Source organism: Equus caballus, chromosome 4 (assembly GCF_041296265.1).
Source record: "Equus caballus isolate H_3958 breed thoroughbred chromosome 4, TB-T2T, whole genome shotgun sequence".
In the NCBI taxonomy this organism is placed as follows: domain Eukaryota; kingdom Metazoa; phylum Chordata; class Mammalia; order Perissodactyla; family Equidae; genus Equus; species Equus caballus.
Window position 1 is genome coordinate 31,568,031 of NC_091687.1, and position 23,513 is coordinate 31,591,543.

Consider the following 23,513-nt stretch of genomic DNA (forward strand, 5'->3'; position numbering starts at 1 on the left):
ATGAATAGGAGCTCACAAGGCAGATATATATATATTGATTTTATTATTTTTTATTTATGATTTATTATTATTTATATAATGCATATTATAGATATATATAGATATATATACATTGATTTTATTTAACATTTCATTTACTGGTGATTTTACTATAGTAGGCACTCCAAAATGGTTTCTTGTCATATGCAGAACTTATATTAGTTGAAATTCCATATGATCTCAAACTCAGGAATTTTTTCTTTTAGAGATGATTTGAAAGAAAGGTAGAGAGCACTAGGGGGAGCTAACCAAAATTCTTGACAATTCTTCTCTCTTGCTGTCTCTCTTTTCAGAATCTCCTTCAGGGAATTCATCTTTATTCCTGGCTAAAACTTTACTTTTATGTTTCTGACTTCAAAATCTACATTTCCAATTATGACTGTTTCTTCTGGCTTCTAGTTTGGGGATTCAAATGGTATTGTATATATTCACTGGAAGCCTGCCTTCTTATCAAATTTATCACGTTTCAGACAAACTCTCGGTCCTCTCTCTAACTACTTAATTTCTGTGAATCACATATTTGTTCATACAGACCTCAAAGTTGCCTTTAATTTTTTTATTCCTTTCCATTCTAATGTCAGTTAATCCTCGCAATGCAATTTTTGCTTTGTAATATCTGTTATATTTGTCTCCAGTCCAGGCCTTTGTTTTAAGTGCCAGTACCATGGTCTTGCTCCTCCCATATTTTTTCATCTCTTCCCTCCCTCCTCTTTTTGCCTCTTTCTTTCCTTGTCTCTACCTTTGCTGAAGACATACTATGTACAAGCATTGTGCTGGCTGTAGAACAAAGAACAATGAAAATCAAACCTTGCCCTAGAGAAGCTGATAGTGCAGAAGCAGTGACAGGTAGGTATATAAATTATTGTACAAGACAGGCTGGGATGATAGTGTGATAAGATAAGCAAAATGCTATGTGAATACAGTGTGATGAATTATATCTTCATTCATCAGTAAAAGACTGAGTTTATATTGAAAGATGTGGAGTATTGTGATAGATGGAGAGACATGGAGAAGAGAGTACTAAACGGGAGGAAAAATATGAGCAAAGGATTGGAGGCTTAACCTGATTTGAAAAGATTCTGGTGTGACTGAAGAATAGATTGAGTGGAAAAGTACACAAGGCAATGAGATTAAATCAAGAGAATCAGAACTCACCTTAGAGAACTCTGAATGAATTAGAATAGTGGTGAGTCACAGAAGGATTTTAACAAAACCTAGCCAGTGTTTTTAAAAGATACTTCTGCCAGCAGTGTAATGAAATAAATTAAAAGAGTAAGACATTGATGGCAAGTAGGCCAAGTACACTGCTGAAATAATTTGAGTGATAAACATGAGAACCCAGAGGGGATTAGTGGCAGTGAACACAGAAATAAATTTATATAAAATAAACTGAGCAGACAGAAGAGAGAAGACTTGGTAGCTAATTGGATAGGGTGGGTGGGCTGTGGAATTTTAAAGGGCTGCTGGGAAGATACCTCTAAGAATTAATTAACTTGTAAAATATCACATAGTATATTATTGCTATATAAATATTGAATAATTGAATGGAAAATAAATATAGTATGAATGAAAATTTTAAAATAGTAACTATATTATACAGAGTTACCTGAAGAGAATGTCCAGCAGGACTTAGGCTGAATCTAAAAGTTTCGTTGAATGAAGGCTCTCGATCATGTCTACATACTCTTGTTTTTTTCTTAATCATCTTTTTTTGGGTAGAGATGTTCATCACATATATTTTCACATATAAATCTGAAAATAGGAATTCAGCTTGTTAAGTGTCCATTATTCCTATGATTTTTATTGAAAAAATTTTAATTGTATATTGAGAGCTCTCCCACATTTCATTCAAAGCTAGCAGACTGTGAACAATTTGTTTCAGACAACATAGAGTGATTAAAAGATACACCAATTTTTTAGCAATTTAAATTTTTTTCCTCTTGTATAATAAATACCTCACTCTAGGTTGACATGTTGAAAAAAAATCTAGTTTTTAACTAGTAAAGTATAACTTGTTCTATATAAGAGAACTTAATTCTTATTTCACATTTTCAGATATATTTGGTGTACAGCCCAAATTTTAGTTACCACCTTCCAGAATATTTAGGACATACTCCTAATGAATTCCTAGATATATTATATTGCTCATTATCATAAAATTAGATACCTGGTAAGTGATCAGGAGATTTAAATTTGTAGGTGATATTTCTGCATTGGAGTATTTCAACTATTAGTTGTTCACCATCTGTCTTCATTTCCTTCTTCAATGCAATCTTGATTTCTCCCATTACCTGAGTTTTAACTGGAAGAATTTAATAAAAATGTTAAGGAATATGTAATGCTATTTATTAACAACAATTCTTTCATATATTAATTTATTGAGTGTTTATCAAGTGCTAAACATCTTATTGCATCCTACAGATACATAAATGAATAAAATGCAGTCAAAGCCCTTAAGGCATGAAAAGTTCATGGGGAGACTGATAAATCATACACTTTCAACAAAGATAAGCAAGTAACAAGTGAGGTCTGGAGGAAATGCAAGTAGATAAGTGTTGCAACTATACACTCAACTATAGATTTTTAGGTCAAAAGAGGTAATAGATGAGACTATAGGAAGACAGACATACATAAAAAAATAGAATTCTAATATAACATAAGAAATAAACTAAGTTATGTGAAATACAAGAAGTCATTTACCAAGAATTGCTCATTACCAGGCTCACTCAAGAACACTTACTAACACAACTAAATTGTATAAAATTGTCATTATCTCTTATTTCTACTCTTTTTCTATTTCCTTTGTAAAAGAAATAGCCAACAAAATATATAGTAATAAAATTTCACAAAGGAAAATACAATGAGTGATTTAAGTGAACTCAATGTATTTCTTTCCAGTGTTTATCTTGGATCTTTACATTGCTGAAGAAGCTATTCATGCAAGGTCAAATTCTTTATTGAGTCACACTTTGCTCCGTCAATTCGTATATTCATCTACTTATTCATTCACTAACAAATATTTTATTTCCCACTCTACTCTGTAATAAGCACTCTGTTAGGAAGAACAGATACTGTGAGCCAAAAACATGCAAGATTGTTGGTTTTATGGTTCTTCTGTTTATTGGGAAGAAATCCACCAATGAAATATTTTCATCAATAAATGTATAATGAGAAAGAGAAAACATTCTGAAGTACAAGACCATGGTGACAAGAAAGCCTAGGGGAGTGCTACTTGAGCTGAAACCAGAAGGATGAGAAAGAATTAACCAGATGAAGTGGATAAGGAAGAACATTCTAAAGAGAAGGAACAGTGTGTTCATAAAAGAGAACATCATGGTACTGAGGAACTAAATAAATGTCTATGTGATTATAATATATTCTTAATTTATGCCATGTTAAGAATTTGGTTTTTACCTTTAGAACCATAGGAATTTATTGAAGGTCTTTAAATATGGATGTAGATCATTTTTTCTCAAACGTTTTGGTCTCAGGACTTCTTTACACTCTTAAAAAAAGTGGAGGGTCCTCAAAGAAACTTTGTGTGGATTACAGCTATCAGTATTAAAAACTTAAAAATTTTAGTTAAAATTCAAAATTAGATATTTAAAAAGATTTATTGATTAATTCAGTTAAAATGACAATAATATATCTATGAATAAGTACTTTAATGAAAAATATATTTTCCAAAACAACAACAAAAATAGGAATGCTATTTTACATTTTTTCAAATTTAATTAATGCTTGGCTTAGTAGAGGACAGCTGGATTCTCATGCCTGTTTCTGCATTAAATCCAGTTCAATTGTTGTTTTAGTTGAAATATGTGAAGAAATTCCTGCCTTACACAGATATATATAGTTGGAAAAGGAATGAATATTTTACTATCCTTTTTAGATAATTGTGGACAATCTTTGATAGTATATTAAAACTTGACAAGTGGTAGTTTCTTAAAGATTAGTGGAAATGTGGACTCTGAAACTATATCAATGAACTTTTTGCATTGTGACATTAAAATACATCAGTCTATCTTGCACCTCGAATGAACCTTTTAACTATGCCTGAATTGGTAACACCATATAGTGTTCATTTTGGAAAATACTATTTCACTGAGGTATGCAGATTTCAAAATGTTGACACATTTCATATAATATTAAAAGCACATTAATATTACCAAAAATACCATCAAAAAGTTCTTTGAATATTGAGAAGCTGTCAACTTCAGGGAGGTTGATACAAGTTTTCCAAAATTCTATTTTTACTTACAAGCTGAATTTTATCATTGACAACAACTATTGTCAATTGTTTTTCTTAAAGTGGAAAGTTCAGTTTAATTTTTGAGAAAATTGAAGCTAAATATCCAAGTCTAAATAAGTAGAGTTGGTCTACCAGCTGTCTTTCAAGTAAAAATGGTATTTCTTGTAAAAAAAGGCCAGTTCAGCTTGCACCTTAAAAAAATTGCACAAATATGTTTCCTCAAGTCAACCATCATATTTAGTATCAAGCCTATAGTTTTAAGCATTAAAAAACTCAGGAATTCTGTACAAAGTTTGATTCTCTGAGAAATGTATGATACGATGCATTTCATCAAACCAAAGCGATTATTAGAGAAACTTCAACAAAAAGACTGATGGTATTTAATATATTTAACTGTAGAACCAAGACTAAAACAAGAGTAAGGACACAGAGGGGTGGGAGAACAGCATGTAAGCATTATGTATTCTGACAGAGTATAAAGGATAAAACTATGAATAAGTGGATGGAGAAGGGAGAGAAAGGGGAAAGTAGAATGAGGTTATTGATTTTTTGGTAGGTAAAATGTACGTGACAAAGGATACCATTTAAAATTGACAAACCAGATAGTAAATGGTTAAGTAAGACCAGCAAGCATTATTAAAGGTATAAATAAAAAGAGAATTATTGGAACAAAGGTGCAAAGCCTTCTTAATTACAAAAGAAATTTTAGAAAATCAGGGACACCAAATGGAGAAAGAAATACAATGAGTATAACATAATATACACAAAAATTATATAAGAAATACAGAGTTGTGATCAAACATATCTGTCAGATCAATAAACATGAATAAGTTGAGCTAGCTTATTTAAAAAAAGATTTCCAGATTGGTTGATAAAGCAAAGTTTAACTCTATGCTAAAATTTAGCTTTGTTTCAGTAGTCAAAAATACATACATTTTAAGCCTGTCAGGAATATGGAAACAATAAGAGAGTAGGAGTTGAGATCTTATTATCAGACAAAAAATAATTCAGGTCAAAATGCAGTAAACAAGACAAAAAAAGGCCATTTTCTGAAGTTAAAAATCCATAAATCATAACGAAGCTACAACGATTATGAATATCTATGCCTCATTTAAATAAAGTTGAAACTGCAAAATAAGATGTAAAGATGTAAGAGATGTAGGCAGAATAAATAGAATAATAATAAAAGACTTTAACACAATATTTGCAGTGCAAGACAAGCCAAGTAGACTAAAACAAGTAAAGACATGGAATATTGAGACACCATAATCAATAAAGCAGATCTCATGGATACATATTAAAAACCAACAATAGAGAATATACTTTTTCCTCAATTAAATAGGAAACAGTCACAAAAATTGATCATGTATTGAGTTACAAGGAAGATATCAGTAAGTTTTATAAAATGAAGCTATTGCAAACACTGATCACAAAAACCCCTTCAAGAGGCCACCCTGTGGCATAGTGGTTAAATTTGGCATGCTCCATTTCAGCAGCCCAAGTTCACAGGCTCAGATCCTGAGCAAGGACCTATACCATTCATCAGCCATGCTGTGGCAGTGACCCAGGTACAAAATAGAGGAAGATTGGCAAAGATGTTAGCTCAGGTTGAATCTTCCTCAGCAAAAAAAAAAAAAAAAAAAAAAAAAAGGCTTCAACTAAACAATTCTTGAGTGAATGGCCAAATACAATGAGAAAATACAAAAGTTATGAAAAATAATGATAATGAAAACACTATGTATCAGAATCTATGAGAGTTAAAGCAATGATCAGAAGAAAATGCATACGCATTAACATTCTGTCAACAAAAATTTAAAAAATGCAATTGATTTTTTTCTCCCCAAAGCCCCAGTACATAGTTGTATAACCTAGTTGTAACTCATTCTAGTTCTTCTATGTGGGATGCCACCATAGCATGGCTTGATGAGTGGTGTGTAGGTCCGCACCCAAGATCTGAACTGGCAAACCCCAGGCCACTGTAGCAGAGTATGTGAATTTAACCACTCAGCCATGGGCTGGCCCCCAAAATATAATTGATTTAAATTTCAAACTCCAAAAGCTAGAAAAAGAAAGCAAAGTAAAACAAGAGAAAGTACAAGAAGGAAATAAAATAAAGACATACACATAAAATTAATGAGGTAAAGAATAGAAAAATGGTAGATAAAATTAATGAATCAAAATTCTAGTACTTTGAATACTGTCAACAAAATAGAAAAACCAAAAGTGAATTTAGTCAATGACATGTGGCCTCAATATTATTATTTACTTATTTATTTATTTAATTTTTTTTTCAGGAAGATTAGCCCTGAGCTAACATCTGCTGCCAATCCTCTTTTTGCTGAGGAAGACTGGCCCTGAGCTAACATCTGCGCCTATCTTCCTCTACTTTATATGTGGGACACATGCCAAATCACGGTTTGCCATGCGGTGCCATGTCCACACCCAGGATCAGAACCAGTGAACCCTGGGGCCGCTGAAGCAGAATGTGCACACTTAACCACTGTGCCACCGGGCCAGCCCCAATATTATTATTTAGAAATGACATGCGGCCTCTTAACTATGACACTACTCTACTCTCAGTGATTTGGTATAAGCATTTTAGTGTCATGAATACACCCTAATACTATTGGTTCACATTCTGTTTACACATTCTTGATACACAGAAACTGAAAATATGATCTAATATATTCCTTTGAACTTGTGAGTGAGCATCCAGTTCTGGTTACTTAACCATTTTAAACAAGTATACATAAGTCCATTCAAATCAATCTGTTTTCATTTAAAGACTTTCACAGGAAAATAAAAAAATCTTCAACATAAAAATGAGAAAATAGGACAGATCTTAGAATCTCCTTTCTTTAATACCTAGAGAAACTAGGGGAAAAAAGTAAAATTTAGGAACGGGTTAACCAGTAGCAACCAAACAAGGAATAGGCTATAGTCTCCTGCCAGAAAACCCCAAAAGCAATGTCTAGGAATGCAAAGGCAGATCTGGGAAGGCACAGCTTAGCAGCATTCCTGATCACACCGTGTATCACAAAACCTTGCCAAGAAAAGAATAATGAGTTAATAAAACTGTAAGAATTATCACTAAATCCTCATCACAGAGAAGTGGATGAACAATGAGAGGAGGCAGCCCCAGAAAAGTCATACTAAACCCTTAAGAGTGGCAGCTTTGGCTCATCACTATGAAGATCTGAGGATTTCAGTGGAATCAGGAAAAACCACCAGGGCTCCCCATTTCCTGGAACTCCAAGACGATGAAGTAGGAGAAAAACCCAAAGCCAAGAGTGCTTTTTCATTGAAATAAGACTTACTTTGGCCTGGTGGAGTGAATGCTGGCAAAAACATTTAGTTAAATTTCAAAAGAGAGAGAAAAACCTAGTTAACCAAGGCAGGAAATCTGTCTATAAAACAGCTCTGTTTCTTTCCTCTAAAGCCATAGACAAGCAGATAGAACTACTGCTCCATCTCTCAAACCCTACCTGGGATGGAGTGACAGGAGAGGGTTCTAACATGGTAAGGAGGCAGTCAAGGAAAATTCAGTCCCACCATTTGGAGCCAATATAATTTTTGAACAGAATTGATCACACTAATGAGCGTGAGGAAATAAAATATCAAGACAAAATTTGTTGGGAGAAATTCACCTTTATAGGTCATTCCTCTTTTATAAGCCTTAAAACTGCAACATGCCAAGCATACAAAATTTGTTGTTTTCCACTTTCTCACTTGGGAAGAAAGGTGGAGTTAAAAACTTGCTAATTAAAGTTCTCAAGTTATCACATTGCCTGCTTTTTTCTTGGAGGGTTAAATTCACATGCTTCACAGTGCGATACTTGTGAAGTTCTTGATAAATTTATCCTGTTCAAAGATTGTTTCAGTTTGTTCTTTAATGTTTCTACTAAATGAAGAAAATGACATGCCTACTGAGGTGGTCTCAAAGGATGGTTGTATTAAACGTGCATCATCACTACCCATCAAGTCTGTCCTTTCATAGATTCAGAGTGCCTTTATCATTTGAAACAGATGCATGGATGGTGACAAAAACCTGTGTCCACTGTCTCCATAGGGTGGTGGTTAGGGGGTGGGAAGCAGTTCCAGATCTGCTATAGCCTTTGAAGCAAAAATGACAAAGCACTTATAAAGGACATGTGAGGATGTTTTGTAATTTTATTTGGAACAGAGAGTAAATAAGCAGTAGAAATATGCTTTGACCAGTCTCCAGGTTTCTTGGCATCCTAAAACTTCATGTGTTGTTTGTATTAAAAGAATAAAAATTAATCCTACTTAGATAAGATATGTATCCTATAATATAGCACATACCTATAATTTAAGAATACAAAGAAGAGGAAGAAATGAAGGGATGTAGAGGGCATAGTTCAAAAATGAGATGACAAAATAATAGATGAGGTGAAAATGGGGATTACAGAGCCAAAACACAAATAACTCCGTTTCAAAACTATTAATTTATTAGAAACATCATGGAACAAAATTAAATAAGATAGAAATTAATACTATTGCCATATAGGAAAGAAAGACTTAGGATGATATAGAGAGGAAAATAGAGAAGTTAGAAAACAGTGATATGTATGTACATATGTAGAACCAAAACATATGATCCGTTATAACGGACTGCTCAGCAAAAGTACGTTCAGAGAATAGAAAACAACATCTATTTAAAATATAAAGGTATTTCTCTGATATAACAGGAGAGCAATCCTGTGAATCAAAACAGCATCCTATATTCCTGGAAATAGGGATAAGTTAATACACTGATACATCCCACTTAAGCCACTTCAAGGATATAGAAAACATTCTTAAAGGATCCAGGGGAAGAAATAAGTCCCCTTAAAGAGTATATTCGTGTATAAAAGAGACAGACAGCCTTTCTGAATATTTAAAAGACTGTGACAAAGGACATGGAGGACATAGTAATGAGTGAAAAGCAGAAAGGAAGAAAGAAAGGAAGGAAGGAAGGAGAAATTTGAAGAAATCCAGGCAACTAACAAAATAATGGAAGAGGAAAGTGGAAGAAAGAGCAAGAGCACTGATTTCCTTTAAGCAGAGGGCTAATCAATAAAATTTAACATTGAAATACAGTGTTAAAATCATAATTACACAACCTCTTAATATTTTCAATTTTGTTTCTTAAACTTTGTGAGCTCTTTTATAAACAAATATAGCTAAAATACTTACTAAAATTAAGCTATTCCTTTGTTTTACTATGATATATCCTCTTCACTAAATTAAAAAACAATATAATCATTTTTTGATAAAGAGCATTAATAATTTAATTCCATTTTAACAAAATCATGTGTGTTCCTCTATCTGTAGCTAGCTAAAGTGCTCCAACTAAGTGTAAATGTAAAGTTGGCTTATTTTTGTCTTCCACAGCTTTCTTTTTTCAGGATCTCTGATGCTTCATTCTCCATTAAGATATGCAGTGTGCTTCCCATTTTTTCTGTTTTCTCAGAAAAAAAGCTTAGTATATTTTATCTTTGAAAAACATTTATGTCATATCTACATGCACACATTGATATGCATACCTTTATTTATATCTCCATCTATCTATTTAATTCATATTTTTAGAGAAATATACTTTTAAAAATATTACAATTAACAAAATACAATTATTATTTCATAACAAGAAATAAGGTTGGTATAATCTGCATTTTACAGATGAGAAAACACACTTGACAAATTGTTAAGTGGTCCAAGCAGAACTTTAATCTAGATCTTCTGATTTTAAGATCAGGACCCTATTCTCTCATGAGCACCTTATATATTTTTATGAATAAGATTTTTAAAACATTAACTCATTCATGGTAATATTAATTTTAAAATATTTTTAAGAAGTATTATCAGGTCAAGATGGCGGTGTAAGCCGACTCTGAACTCATCTCCTCCCATGAACACAGCCAGGTTACAACTATTTTTGGAAAATTTCCCAGGATAGAACATTTAAAACTGGATAAAAAGAACCCCCACAACAAGGCACAGTCCTGACTAAGGCAGAAGCAGAAATTCCATCTGGAGAGAAAAACAGCCACCTTCAGGAGAAGCGGAGTTTCTCAGCAGGCCAGGCAGAAGCAACCCTAAGGTACGCAGCCCTCCCTGGAGAAGTGAGGTCCAGAGAGGGGGCTGATACTGCTATAAGCATCCTTCAAACTCAGCACAACTGAGACGAGGGTCTTACCATCTGGTTTTGCTGGCTATTAACTGCTGTGGGGAATACCCCTAGAAAAGCTATCAGACAAAAGCTGAAAAGACCGGGTCTTAAAGGGCACAGGCACAAACTCACCTGTCTCAGCAACCTAAAATCACCAGAGAGAAGGCTGAGAGTACTTTGGTGAAAAGAGACTCACCTGCTGGGCTCTGGGGGCATCTCTGTGACAGGAGGGACCTCTCTGGAGACTGTGACATTGGTGGGAGCCATTATTTTGACATGGTCCAGGTGTGCTGACACAGACCCCGGCAGACACCATTGAGGTTCTTCCCCTGGCCTGTTAGCCCAGGGGTCTGCCACACCCACTAGAGAGCAGATTTAATCCAGTTCAGCCAGGGCAGGCGGCCTGCCCTAGGGACCAGCTCAACCCAACAGCAAGCCCTCAGGCTACTTGTCAGCCTGCATTGACTGAGTGCTTGATCCTTTACAGACAGGAGAGTGTGTCTGCCTCTGTGGGGCAGGGCCTGGGTGAGGACCAGGTGAACTGTGGGGGGCATTGGTGGAGAGGTGGGGGCCTCTGCAGTGGGGCATTGGGCTATGCTCCAGGGGGTTGGGAAGTGTGCACAGACCAGAACTGTGTTGACGGTGTGTGTACCTGTGGGGGGGGGGGGTGAGGCTTATCAGTGGCAGAGACCTGTGCTTCACAAATAGCCATAAAAAGGATCAGCCCCACCTTCCAAAGCCTGAAACAATTGAGTGTTCCAATGCCTAAGGCCAGCTGCACTCCTAAGAAAACTGACAACAGCCTTGTATGCCTGAGGCCTATAGGAACTGTAAGCCCCTGAGCCTAGCAACCAGCTATACTGGGTACCTACCCAATTAACAGGAAAATTGCAACAGGAATGTGCTGTTAGACCTTGTAGCCTATGGTGCTAAGGTTCCTCAAGCTGGATTTACAAACAACTGGCCAGGGAAGGAAAGACTAGACTCCCTGGGTATCTGCATTAAGAGAAACCCTGCCACAGCAGAAGGGAGCAATTAGTCCACAAAGGGGTCACTCCTGGATCATTTGGACTGCTGATGAGAGGGAAGCACACTGCTGGGCCTCAAAAGGCATCTCTTACATAAGGCCACTTCTCCAAGATCAGGAGACATAGCCAACTTGCCTAATACATAGAAATAAGCACAGAGAAAGAGGCATAATGAGGAGACAAAGGAATACATTCCAAGCAAAGGAACAGGAGAAAACCACACAAAAAGGGCGAAATGAAACAGAAATAACCTATCCGACAAAGAGTTCAAACAAAATATCATAAGGATGCTCACAGATATTGGGAGAAGACTGGATGAACACAGTGAGCTCATCAACGGAGAAAATATGAAAAACAAAGGAAATTATAAAAACAACAACAGAGGAAAATATAAAAAAGAACCAATCAGAAATGAAGAACACAACACTGGAAATGAAAAATTCACTAGAGGGACTCGATAGCAGAGTAGATGATACAGAAGAACAGATCAGTCAGCTAGATAGAAGACTAGAGGAAATCACCCAAGCTGAGCAGAAAAAGGAAAAGAATTAGACAGAATAAGAACAGTCTAAGGGAACTCTGGGACAATATCAAGCACACTAATATTTGTATTATAGGTGTCTCAGAAGGAGAAGAGAGAGACAAAGGGGCAGAAACATTATTTGAAGAAATAATAGCTGAAAATTTTCCTAACCTAAGGAAGCAAACAGACATCCAAGTACAGGAAGCACAGAGAGCTCAAAACATAAGCCCAAAGAGGCCCACACCAAGACATATTACAATTAAAATGACTAAAATTAAAGATAGAGAATTCTAAAAGCAGCAAGAGAAAGACAACAAGTGACATACAAAGGAAAGCCCATAAGGCTATCAGTGGACTTCTCAGCTGAAACCCTACAGGCGAGAAGAGAATGGCATGACATATTTAAAGTGCTAAAAGGAAAAAACCTACAGCCAAGAACGCTCTATCCATCAAGGTTCTCATTCAGAATGGAAGGAGAGATAAAGAGCTTCCCAGACAAGCAAAAATTAAAGTTTATCACCAAGAAACTAGTTCTACAAGAAATGCTGAAGAGACTTATTTAATTGGGAAAGTGATGAACATAACTAGGGATAAAAAAATTATCAAAACCTCCCCCCCCCAAAAAAAAACAGGCAATAAAATCACTGGTAAAGGTAAAAATACAGTAAAGGTAGCAGATCAACCAACTGTGAAGATAAGATGAAGGTTAAAAGACAAAAGTACTAAAATTAGCTATTTCAATGATAAGAGGGTAATGGATAGACACACACAAAACAAGAGATCAGATACGATTTCAAAAACATAAAATGTGGGAGGAGGGGAGTGAAAAAGTAGAACTTTTAGAAATAGGTCAAGGTAAAGAGTCTATCAACTTGATACAGACTGTTATATGCATAGAATATTATATAGGATCCTCAGGGTAATCACAAATCAGAAACCTATAATAAGTAGGCAAAAAAGTAAGGCAAAAGAAATCAGACATATTACTAAAGAAAGCCATCAAACCACAAGGGCAAGAGAAAAAGAAAGGAACAGAGAAGAACTACTAAAATTCCCAGAAAAAAAAGTAACAAAATGGCAATAAATACATACTTATCAATAGCAACTTTAAATGTCAGTGGATTAAATGCTCCAATCAAAAGGCAGAGGGTGGCCAATTGGATAAAAAAACAAGAGCCATATATATGCTGCATACAAGAGACACACTTCAGACCTAAAGACACTCACAAACTGAAAGTGAAAGGATGGAAAAAGATATTCCATGCAAATGGTAATGAAAAGAAAGTGGGTGTAGCAATACTTAAATCAGACAAAATAGACTTTAAAACAAAAACTGTAACAAGAGATGAAGAAGACATAATGATATAGGTAATGATAAGACCTAATGATAAAGGGAAGAATCCAACAAGAAGATATAACACTTACAAATATCTATGTACCCAACATAGGAGCACCTAAATACATAAAGCAATTATTAACAGACATACAAAGAGACATAGACAGTAATACAATAATAGTAGGGGACTTTAACACTCCACTTACACCAATGGATAGATCATCCAAACAGAAGATCGATAAGGAAACACTGGCCTTAAAAAACACGTTTGACCAGATGGACTTAGTGGAGATATATATGGAACATTCCATCCAAAAACCACAGAATACACATTCTTTTCAAATGCACATGGAATATTCTCCAGGATTGATCATATATTAGGCCACAAAACAAGTCTCAATAAATTTAAGAAGATCGAAATAATCCCATGCATCTTTTCTGACAACAAAGGTATGAAACTAGGAATCAACTCCAGGAAGAAAACCAGAAAACCCACAAAAATGTGCAGATTAAACAAAATGCTACTCAACAACGATTGGGTCAATGAAGAAATCAAAGGAGAAATTAAAAAATTCCTGGAGACAAATGAAAATAAAAATACAACATGCCAAAAACTATGGGATACAGCAAAAGCGGTTCTACCAAACATTCAAAGAAGACTTAATACCTATCCTTCTCAAACTCTTCCAAAAAAATTGAAAAGGAGGGGAGGCTTCATAACTCATTCTAAGAAGCCAGCATTATCCTGATACCAAAACCAGACAAGGGTAAAATGGGTATAGAAGGACAATACCTCAACATAATAAAGGCCATATATGACAAACCCACAGAAAATATCATTCTCAATAGAGAAAAACTGAAAGCTATCTCTCTAAGAACAGGAACCAGACAAGGATGCCCACTGTGACCACTCTTATTTAATATAGTATTGGAAGTCCTAGCCAGAGGAATCAGGCAAGAAAAAGAAATAAAATGGATCCCTATTGGAAAATAAGTGAAACTGTCATTCTTTGCAGATGACATGATTTTATATATAGAAAACCCTAAAGAATCCACTAAAAAACTTTTAGAAATAATCAATGAATACAGTCAAGACACAGGATACAAAATCAACATACAAAAATCAGTTGTGTTTCTATACACTAACAACAAAGCCATAGTAACCAAAACAGCATAGTACTGGCACAAAAGCAGATGCACAGATCAATGGAACAGAATTGAGAGCCCAGAAATAAACCCACACCTTTATGTACAGCTAATAGTTTGAACGGAGCCAAGAGCACACAATGGAGAAAGGAGAGTCTCCTCAATAAAGGGTGTTGGGAAAACTGGACAGCCACATGAAAAAGAATGAAAGTAGACCATTACCTTACACCATGCACAAAAATCAACTCAAAATGGATTAAAGACTTGAATCTAAGACCCGAAACCATGAAACTTCTAGAAGAAAACTTAGGCAGTATGCTCTTTGACATTGGTCTTAGCAGCATATTTCAAGTACCATGTCTGACCTGGCAAGGGAAACAAAAGAAAAAATGAACAAATGGGACTACATCAAACTAAAAAGCTTCTGCACAGCAAAGGAAACCATCAACAAAACGAAAAAACAACCCAACAATTGGGAGAAGATATTTGCAAACCATATATCTGATAAGTGGTTAATATCCAAAATAGACAAAGAACTCATACATCTTGACAACAAAAAAATCAACAACCCAATTAAAAAATGGGGAAAAGATCTGAACAGAGATTTTTCCAAAGAAGATATACAGATGGCCAAGAGGCATATAAAAAGATGCTCAGCATCACTAGCTATCAGCGAAATGCAAATCAAAACTACAATGAGGCATCACCTCACTCCGGTCAGAATGGCTATAAATACAAGACAGAAAACAACAAGTGTTGGAGAGAATGTGGAGAGAAGGGAACCCTTGTACACTGCCAGTGGGAGTGTAAACTGATGCAGCCACTATGGAAAGCAGTATGGAGTATCCTCAGAAAATTAAGAATAGATCTACCATATGATCCAGCTATCCCACTGCTTCGTATTTATCCAAAGAACTTTAAAACACAAATGCATAAAGATACCAGCACCCCTATGTTCACTGCAGCATTATACATAATAGCCAAGACTTGGAAGCAAACTAGATGCCCATCAAGGGACAAATGGATAAAGAAGATGCAGTATACATACAGAATGGAATACTTCTCTGCCATAAGAAATAATGAAATTCAGCCATTTGTGACAACATGGATAGACCTTGAGGGTATTATGCGAAGTGAAATAAGTCAGAGGGAGAAAGTCAAATACCGTATGATCTCACTCAGAAGTAGAAGATGAAAACGACAAACAAACACATAGCAACAGGAAACTGGATTGGTGGTTACCATAGGGGAAGGGGGGAGGGGTGAGGGCAAGAAGGATGATTAGGCTCACATGTGAGGTGATGGACTATAATTATTTTTTGGGTGGTGACCATGATGTAATCTACACAGAATTCAATATATATTATGATGTACATCTGAAAGCTATATAATGTTATAATCCAATGTTACTGCAATAAAATAAATAAATAAATAAATAAAAAGACATTATCAGAGTGAAAGGATTTTCTGGGGCTATTTTGCTATTTTATTTTAGCTACCTACAGACCCTTAGAAAGCAGAGACGACATAGCAAGCAATTCTTTTAGTTGTTTAAACAATAGCTAGAAGTTATTCTCTATATACATGCATTAGGTCAATTATGCAGGTTATTTCTATCAAACAATAAAACAGCAATAAATACTTCCTCAAATATTCATCATTATATAGGTTCTATATGGAATTGACTTAAACATACAAAGTAATATAAAAGAAGTGACTGTTGAAGAAGACATTTCTTTTCATTTGCATTATTGGTATCTGTAACACTTAACTGGACATAGTGTAAATTGAGGTTTACTCTCTCTCAGAATTCTAATTCTATTGCAATCTGAGCAGCTTTTGCCAATGCAAGACCATTTTAGGCAAACATCTCTTTAGATGCAATGTTTAATTAACTAGAAGTGGATAAAATGTGGAAAAGAAAAGAAGTAAAGAATTGTACTTAGTAAAAGGAAAGTCTGTGTAAGGAAAACGGCATAGTGTGAATAAAATTCTCATCAACACTTAGATTTCTTTGCATTTGCAAATTTCCATTAATAGATACTACATACCAATGCTGCAGGTCACCAGCGCTAGCTAGTGAAGTCTGAATTGGTATTAAATAGATGCATATTTAGCCCTGACAGTCTATCACCTCATAATGTCACCTTGCTCTTAACACTCATTTCAAATCTAAGCAAAGTCTGATACGAAGTTAAGATGGATTTTAAAACCAGGAATTCTGCCTTCCAGCCCTTTGAGATGTCAGGCCAGTCAATAAATATCTCTGCTTTGTATTTTCTCATATTGTAACGTGAAAACATGTAATAAGATTATTTGTAGGCTATTTATAATACCTTTCAGCTTTATAGGATAATAAAGTTTTGGTCATTTTCTGATATTATCTAAATATTATTTAGTCCTGCCTCTCTACTAAACATCTTCTGTTTTAAATAATTTTGTCTGTTTACTCAGGGTTTCTAAACTCAGTCATTACAGAAAGTCTTATTAATGTTCTAATACCTGTCAATAGCCAAAGTAGTGATGTATGTTCCTTCATATATAATTGTACTTTCCTTCCTTTCAATTGTTTCTATCAGTTTCAAGTTTAAGCACTGGTTTTTAAAAAATGTTAGCATAACAAAGATCAATTGCTAGCACAATACCTGAAGTAGTAATTATTCAGTAAGCATTAATTCTTTTTATTTCTCAACATTTGATGCAATGGAAGATGAGTTCTAGAAGTAATTGATAGTTTACACTTAGCAAGCATATCTATACTATTAGGTCAATTGCTCAGTTTGTTCAGAGTAAACAAACAAAACGAAACAAAATATGTTTTGAAATATCCATGTAAGTAATACTTTCAAAATTAAAATTTCTAAAAAAAAAAAAAAAGTCTTTTTTCCACTTTGCTGAGCCTGTTAGAGAGAGGAAGTAAGCTCACTACAATTAATTCTATTTACCAGTCTTTCTCTATAATTTAAACCAGGTGTATTAACCCTACCTTAGAGTCTATAATAATTTTGCCTTCCATGCTGAAATTATATCTTTCCCTTCCAAACGTTCAAAGTGGTACTCAATAATTTGCCTGTGGTACTCAATAATGTTTATAATTGACACTTCCCTTTTCTTGACACCATGTACTTGAGTAGCAGGGAAAGCTACTTGATCTTTTAACAAGTCTGGTAATCTTATTCATATTGAGTTTCATTTCCTGGCATATCTGTTTTCCAGAGGCTGTATTCAAGTCATTGATATGTTTTAAATTTAATTCTCAGAAACATGTTTTCTGGACACAGTTCTTACCAGTATAAAACACTTTATATGTAAGGCTAACCAGAAGAAGTGAAGAACTACAGTCTTTGAAGGTTTATCCTAGTAATTTTTAATGTTTGAAAGGGGGAAGCAAAAATAGAACTATTTAATTTCATTTTATAGTGTATTAAATTCTATTCCTAGTACCCTCACTGTAAGATCTCATGAAGCTGACTCTCAGTAAATCAGCTTGCTCACACAGTGAAAATGACACCATGCAGCTAGCTCGATCACTGACTCCTTTTCTACCTCTGTATCTCACAGACAACTGTGAGATCTGTGTTTGGGTCCAGCACTTTTTACTAACACATCCCATTAATAAAGAGTTAGAAATCGAATTCCTAAGACAGGTGTGATATTGCGATTTATAAGAAATGTATATATTTGGTCATTCAGATGACCAAAATATATTTCTCTGATATATTTGGTCTTCATCCACAGTTCCTGGCTCACAGGTCCCAAAACCCTTGGAATTTCCTGAGTGATGAGAGCATATTTTGCTATAGTATTTGGTCCTCAATTCCTGAAAATGCTTCAGGGCCATAAGGTGAAATGGTTGACTTGTTTATGTTAATGAAGGTGACTTCTGGACCCCTACCTAGGTTGGGGGCTAGTTGTCAGGAGAACCAGCCAAGTGATCAGAGGATTGGAACTTTCAGTCCCACCCTCTGATTTCTGCGGAGGGGAGACTTGAGGCTGAAATCAATTGCCAGTGGCCAATGACTTAGTTAATCATGACTACATAATGAAGCTTCCGTAGAAAACCAAACAGACAGCTTGCAGGCCCTTTTCTCAGAGAGCTTCCAAGTTGGGGAACCAGAACGCTTCCACGTGCCACTGTGCCAGGCCCCAAGCTCCATAAGGACAGAAGCTCCTTTTTTTCAGACCTCGCTCTATGTCTCTCTTCATCTGGTTGTTGATTCATATCCTTTAATATTCTTTGTAATAAATTGGTAATCTAGTGAGTAAACAGGTTTTCTTGAATTGTGTGAGCCATTCTAGCAGATTAACTGAACCCCAGGAGGGGGTCATGGGAATCTCTGATTTATAGCCAGTGGGTCAGAAGTACAGGTAAGAACCTGGACTTCTGATTGACATCCTGAGTTGGACAGGTTCATTGGAACCTCCAGTTTGTAGCCAGTGGGTCAGAAGTACAGGTAAGAACCTGGACTTCTGATTGACATCCTGAGTTGGACAGGTTCATTGGAACCTCCAGTTTGTAGCCAGTGGGTCAGAAGTACAGGTAAGAACCTGGGCTTGCGACTGCCATCTGAAGTGAAGGGCAGTCTTGTGGGACTGAGTCTTTCACCTGTGGGATCTGATGCCATCTTCAGGTAGATAGTGTCAGAATTGAGTTGAATTCTGACATCCTGCTGGAGTCCAAAGACTGCTTGTTGGTGTGAGGAAGCCTCCACACACAGACTTTGGTCAGGAACTCTATGCAAAAGGACTTACAAAATGATTTGTAATCAAATATAAATAATATCTTTCCAGTATAATTCAATGGATTTGATTTTCAAGAAAAAAATGAATCTTCATCCCAAATATATTTCTAGAAATACAATTTTCTACTCTATTATAGTTTAAGAATACATTCATCTGTAACCAAGTGAACAGTATTATAACATTACGAATGATGAAACCAATTAATTTTTAAATTAATATATGTTAACTTCTGTCATATTATCTTATTTTTCCTCAAACATATGAAATGATGGAGGTATTCCTAACTTCACTTTAAAGAAAGGAGACTATAAATTTTAGGTTGAGTAATTTGCCAAAAGTCATATAGCTGGATTAGATATCTCCAGCAAGATATCCCAAGGTTATTGCCAAAATTCTGATAATCTATTATGTGATAGTGATTATGTGCCACATTCATGTGTATGCTTGTGAGCATGCATATGTTGTAGGGAAGGAATTTGGGACTGGGGGTGGAGGGTCCTCAGAAATTGTGGGAAAGTTGTCCTGGAAAGACCAGTATAAACAAGGCAGGGAAAAAATTCTTACCCATTTCCTTTCCAAAGCATTACTTTATGAACACACACTTCTTGATTTGTTACATATAGGGAGTTACAATTTACTTGAATAGTATCAACAATGTATTGAATTTATTGAGCAACTCTTGTGTTCCAGGCATTTTAAGTATTGCTCTACAGTCTTTAAAGTGTAAAGACTGTGCCTTACTTACCCATGTCTTTTTAGCCCATAGAAAAGACATCTAGTATACACTAGATGTTTAATGAATGAATTTGTAAAATGTCTCTAATCTTTACAGCAAATCTACAAGGTAGGATTTATTTCTTCCCAGCTCTGAAGAAAGTGACCTACCAGGTCTGACTCCAAAAGCCCACGTTCTTCCCACTAAACTGAACTGAGGCCATTGTATGGAGATATTTTGAGATTTATTCCCAAACCTATGATTTCACCCAAAATAAACGCTTGTATGTCAGTTTATTAATTTCATTCTCTGTTTATGTATATATCCAAGCCCCTATTATTCAAAGCTATGAATTGATATACACATTTTCACGTCTCAGGGTTGAATGGGGGCTGAGGGAGGAGGCGTTTTGTTACATTTTCATCATAATCTTTTTTCCAAGGGAGAAAAGTTCTGTAAGCTTTTATTAAGACCTTTATTTGAAATAACCCAGATTCAAGGAGATACTTTATACAAGGCAAGCATTCTGGCCTAATATGACTTAAGAGTTCTGTGGAAGTAGGACAAGCCTTGAACATTCTCTCTGTACTCTGTTATATAAAGAAATCCTTTCTTTCTCAGACAAAGCCAGAAAGAACTTAATTTTCGGAGGGAAAAATAGATTTTTCTGATTGATCTTCTTCAATGTTTTTGGCATTTTTTGTCCTTTTGATACATGCTTCTTAGCATTCATTTCACTGTGACTGAAAATAACCAGAGCTCTTTTTCAAAAAGTTTAATTGAAAGCCTCCTATTATCTTGAGACAAAAACAAAACAAAACAAAAAACCAGAAAAGCAAAAACCAAAAACTTTTGCTATGAGAGAGGAAAAACTGAAAACTTAAATGGACAATACATTTAAAATGTCTGGAGTTTTGAAATAACTCTCAAAAGCCTCAGGAAAACAAATCACAGGAGGTAGGAGAGCTGATATGACAGAGCAAGAGATAGTAAATACTCTTTCCACAGAAGAGTCAAGTTTAAGAACACAAGGCTAGCTTCCTGAATTCCCAAGGCTTTGGCTAAACATACCATCTAAATTGTAGATCACAAGCATTCAAGTTGTCTTGATCTTTGATCCGAAGACACTCACCCGGGAGTAGTGGTGGGTCTACATATATTCTCTGAATACAGAGAAACATTAGCACCACCATGTAACAAATTCAGAAAATAAAACCACATAGTAGTATAATGTTATGAAAACTAGGAGCTCCTGTGAGGAAAAATAGTTTGTAAAAGTGAAGCTACCAATTAACTATAGAACAAACTCCAGCTTCTCACAGGAGTGAATGGTGACCAGGCAGCCAAGTAACCTCTGAGTGAACCTGCAAATACCACCCGAGTTGTTAAATGAGGGTTAATTATATTATGGGAATCAAATGTTTACATTGGCCCACTAAATTAGTCATATAATTTCACTCTCTTTGTCCTTAGATTAATTCTACCACTCTTGACATCCATTAATTTTGATCCTCCTCTGCTTTAACTGACTCTTTGTTTTTCACTTTCCACTAATGCAACGTATAGGAATATTCTGTTTGGAATATGTTCCATTCTATAAAACTCTTCCTCAATCCTATTTTTTCCGGCTATCACTTTATCTCCCTTGTCCTTAACTGCCATGCAAGATAAAAGCACAAACTAGAATGCCATCTCAACTATTTATTTTTAACTCACTTGTGCTAGATATCCTTTTTTGTCTCTCCAGTTCCCCTCTTCATTAGTCTTACCTTGCTTCTCCCCAAAAGAAGAACACTTGAACTTCACCACCTGGGTTTCCTTACCTTATGATTTCCGGTGGAGTTTTAGCAATGAAGAGCCAGCAGGAGATGTGAAGGTAGGAGAGAGGCTAAATTGTTTATTGCCTTCTCTGACCCCATCCTCTTTCGCTGGCTTGTGTTTTGCAGCGGCTGTGCCTGGCTACAAAGGCTACAGCTCCTGTCTGGGATCTCCTGAACCACAGCTGTGGCTCTTGTTGCGTTTTGGCAACAGCCTCCCCTCTCATCCTTCATTAGATACAGGGGTGGGAGTGGCTTTTTGTTGTGGCCAGTCCTTCTATGGTTCACCTTTCCTTGTTAGACCCCCTAACCTTTCACTTTGTGAATGGTCCTTTCATTAAATTCTTTTAACTACCCTATTTGAATGTGTCAACTGCTTCCTGCTAGGGCTTCATGGGGCATTAACTATTGCACATGAAGTTAGACAATAATCCAGAGTTTTGTTCTGTTTTTTAATTTCTCCTTACAGGAAGAAATCGTCCCTCCATGAAATGGTCTCTTTTGATTTGTGGTGCCACTTTCGGTTCCCATATATTCCTGGGTCTATCCCTATGCTTTGTATTCTATGCCACTGTTGCCTTCATCTTGCACAAGTACCAAACTTTTTAAATCATTATGTCTTAATACCTTGCAGAATAACTTCATCCTCGTATCAGTCAGTATAGATTAGATTCTGCTACCATAACAAACACTACCAAAATATCAGTGATTTAAAACTGAAAGATTTAATTCTCTCTCACTATACATGTCCTCTGAAGGTCGGCAGGGTCTCTGCTCTTTATAGTCACAACATCTCAGGCTGATGGGGCAGTCACTCTCTTCCCCTTTGCTGACAGCCATGCCTGAAGGAAAAGAGAACTCCGCAAGTCACAGACCAGCAATTAAATGCTCATTCCAGAAATGGCACACATCATGACCACCCACGACTTGTTGGCTAGAACTAGTCAAAGGGCCCACTGCGCCCTAAGGGATCCAACAGTCTCAGAGTCAGAGAAACGGGAATAATCAGTGAGTAACACTAATGAACACCAAAGCTTTCTTTGCTTCTCTCTTTCAAAGTTGACTTGAATATTGGAGGTTCTCTATTATTTCATATGAATGTTATAATAAGTATATTGAGTTCTTCAAAGATATCCAGGTATTTTAATTGGAATTTCATTAGATTTATATTTTGTTGTTCCACTAAGAAGCATGGAATGATTCTACATTTATCCAGATTTTTTTTAATGCCCCTTAACAGAGTCTCAAAGTTGCTTTTATTTTTCTGTAGACAGCTCCGTTATTCTCTAAGTTAACTCCAAGATGCTTTTTAGTTTTGATATTGTGAATCATACTATTATTATTGTCGTTGCTTTGTTGTGTGTTTGTGGTTACTTATTGACAATCTAAAGTAATTTTTATTAGTTTTAACGTTTGTCTGTTGATTCTGTTGGATTTTTCTACACACACACATATTCAAATTGTTCACAAATGGTATGTCTTATTTTTTCCCTTCCAACCTCTTATTTCACTTTCTTTTCTACATATTAACCAAGACCAAATCTGTGTTAAACAGAAATAGTGGTACTGGACATCCTTATTGAGCCTGATCTTAAAAAGTATGTGCCACAGTCTCCTACAAGTAAAAAGATTTTTTAAAAAAATACAATCTTCAGGGGCTGGCTCCGTGGCTGAGTGGTTAGGTTCGCGCGCTCTGCTGCAGGCGGCCCAGTGTTTCGTTGGTTCGAATCCTGGGCACGGACATG

At 35.6% G+C, this 23,513-nt stretch overlaps 1 protein-coding gene across 5 annotated transcripts in view; it reads right to left on the reverse strand.

Annotated features, from left to right (window-relative positions):
- The window catches only part of PCLO (piccolo presynaptic cytomatrix protein), a 386,717-nt gene that overhangs the window by 4,948 nt on the left and 358,256 nt on the right, over positions 1-23,513 (reverse strand). For all 5 annotated transcript variants that reach the window (XM_070264476.1, XM_070264475.1, XM_070264474.1 and 2 more), the window contains 2 exons: positions 2,207-2,341; positions 1,646-1,791 (listed from right to left, as the gene is read on the reverse strand). In XM_070264476.1, the coding sequence (XP_070120577.1) occupies positions 1,646-1,791; positions 2,207-2,341 (281 nt within the window). The remainder of the gene's footprint in view (positions 1-1,645; positions 1,792-2,206; positions 2,342-23,513) is intronic.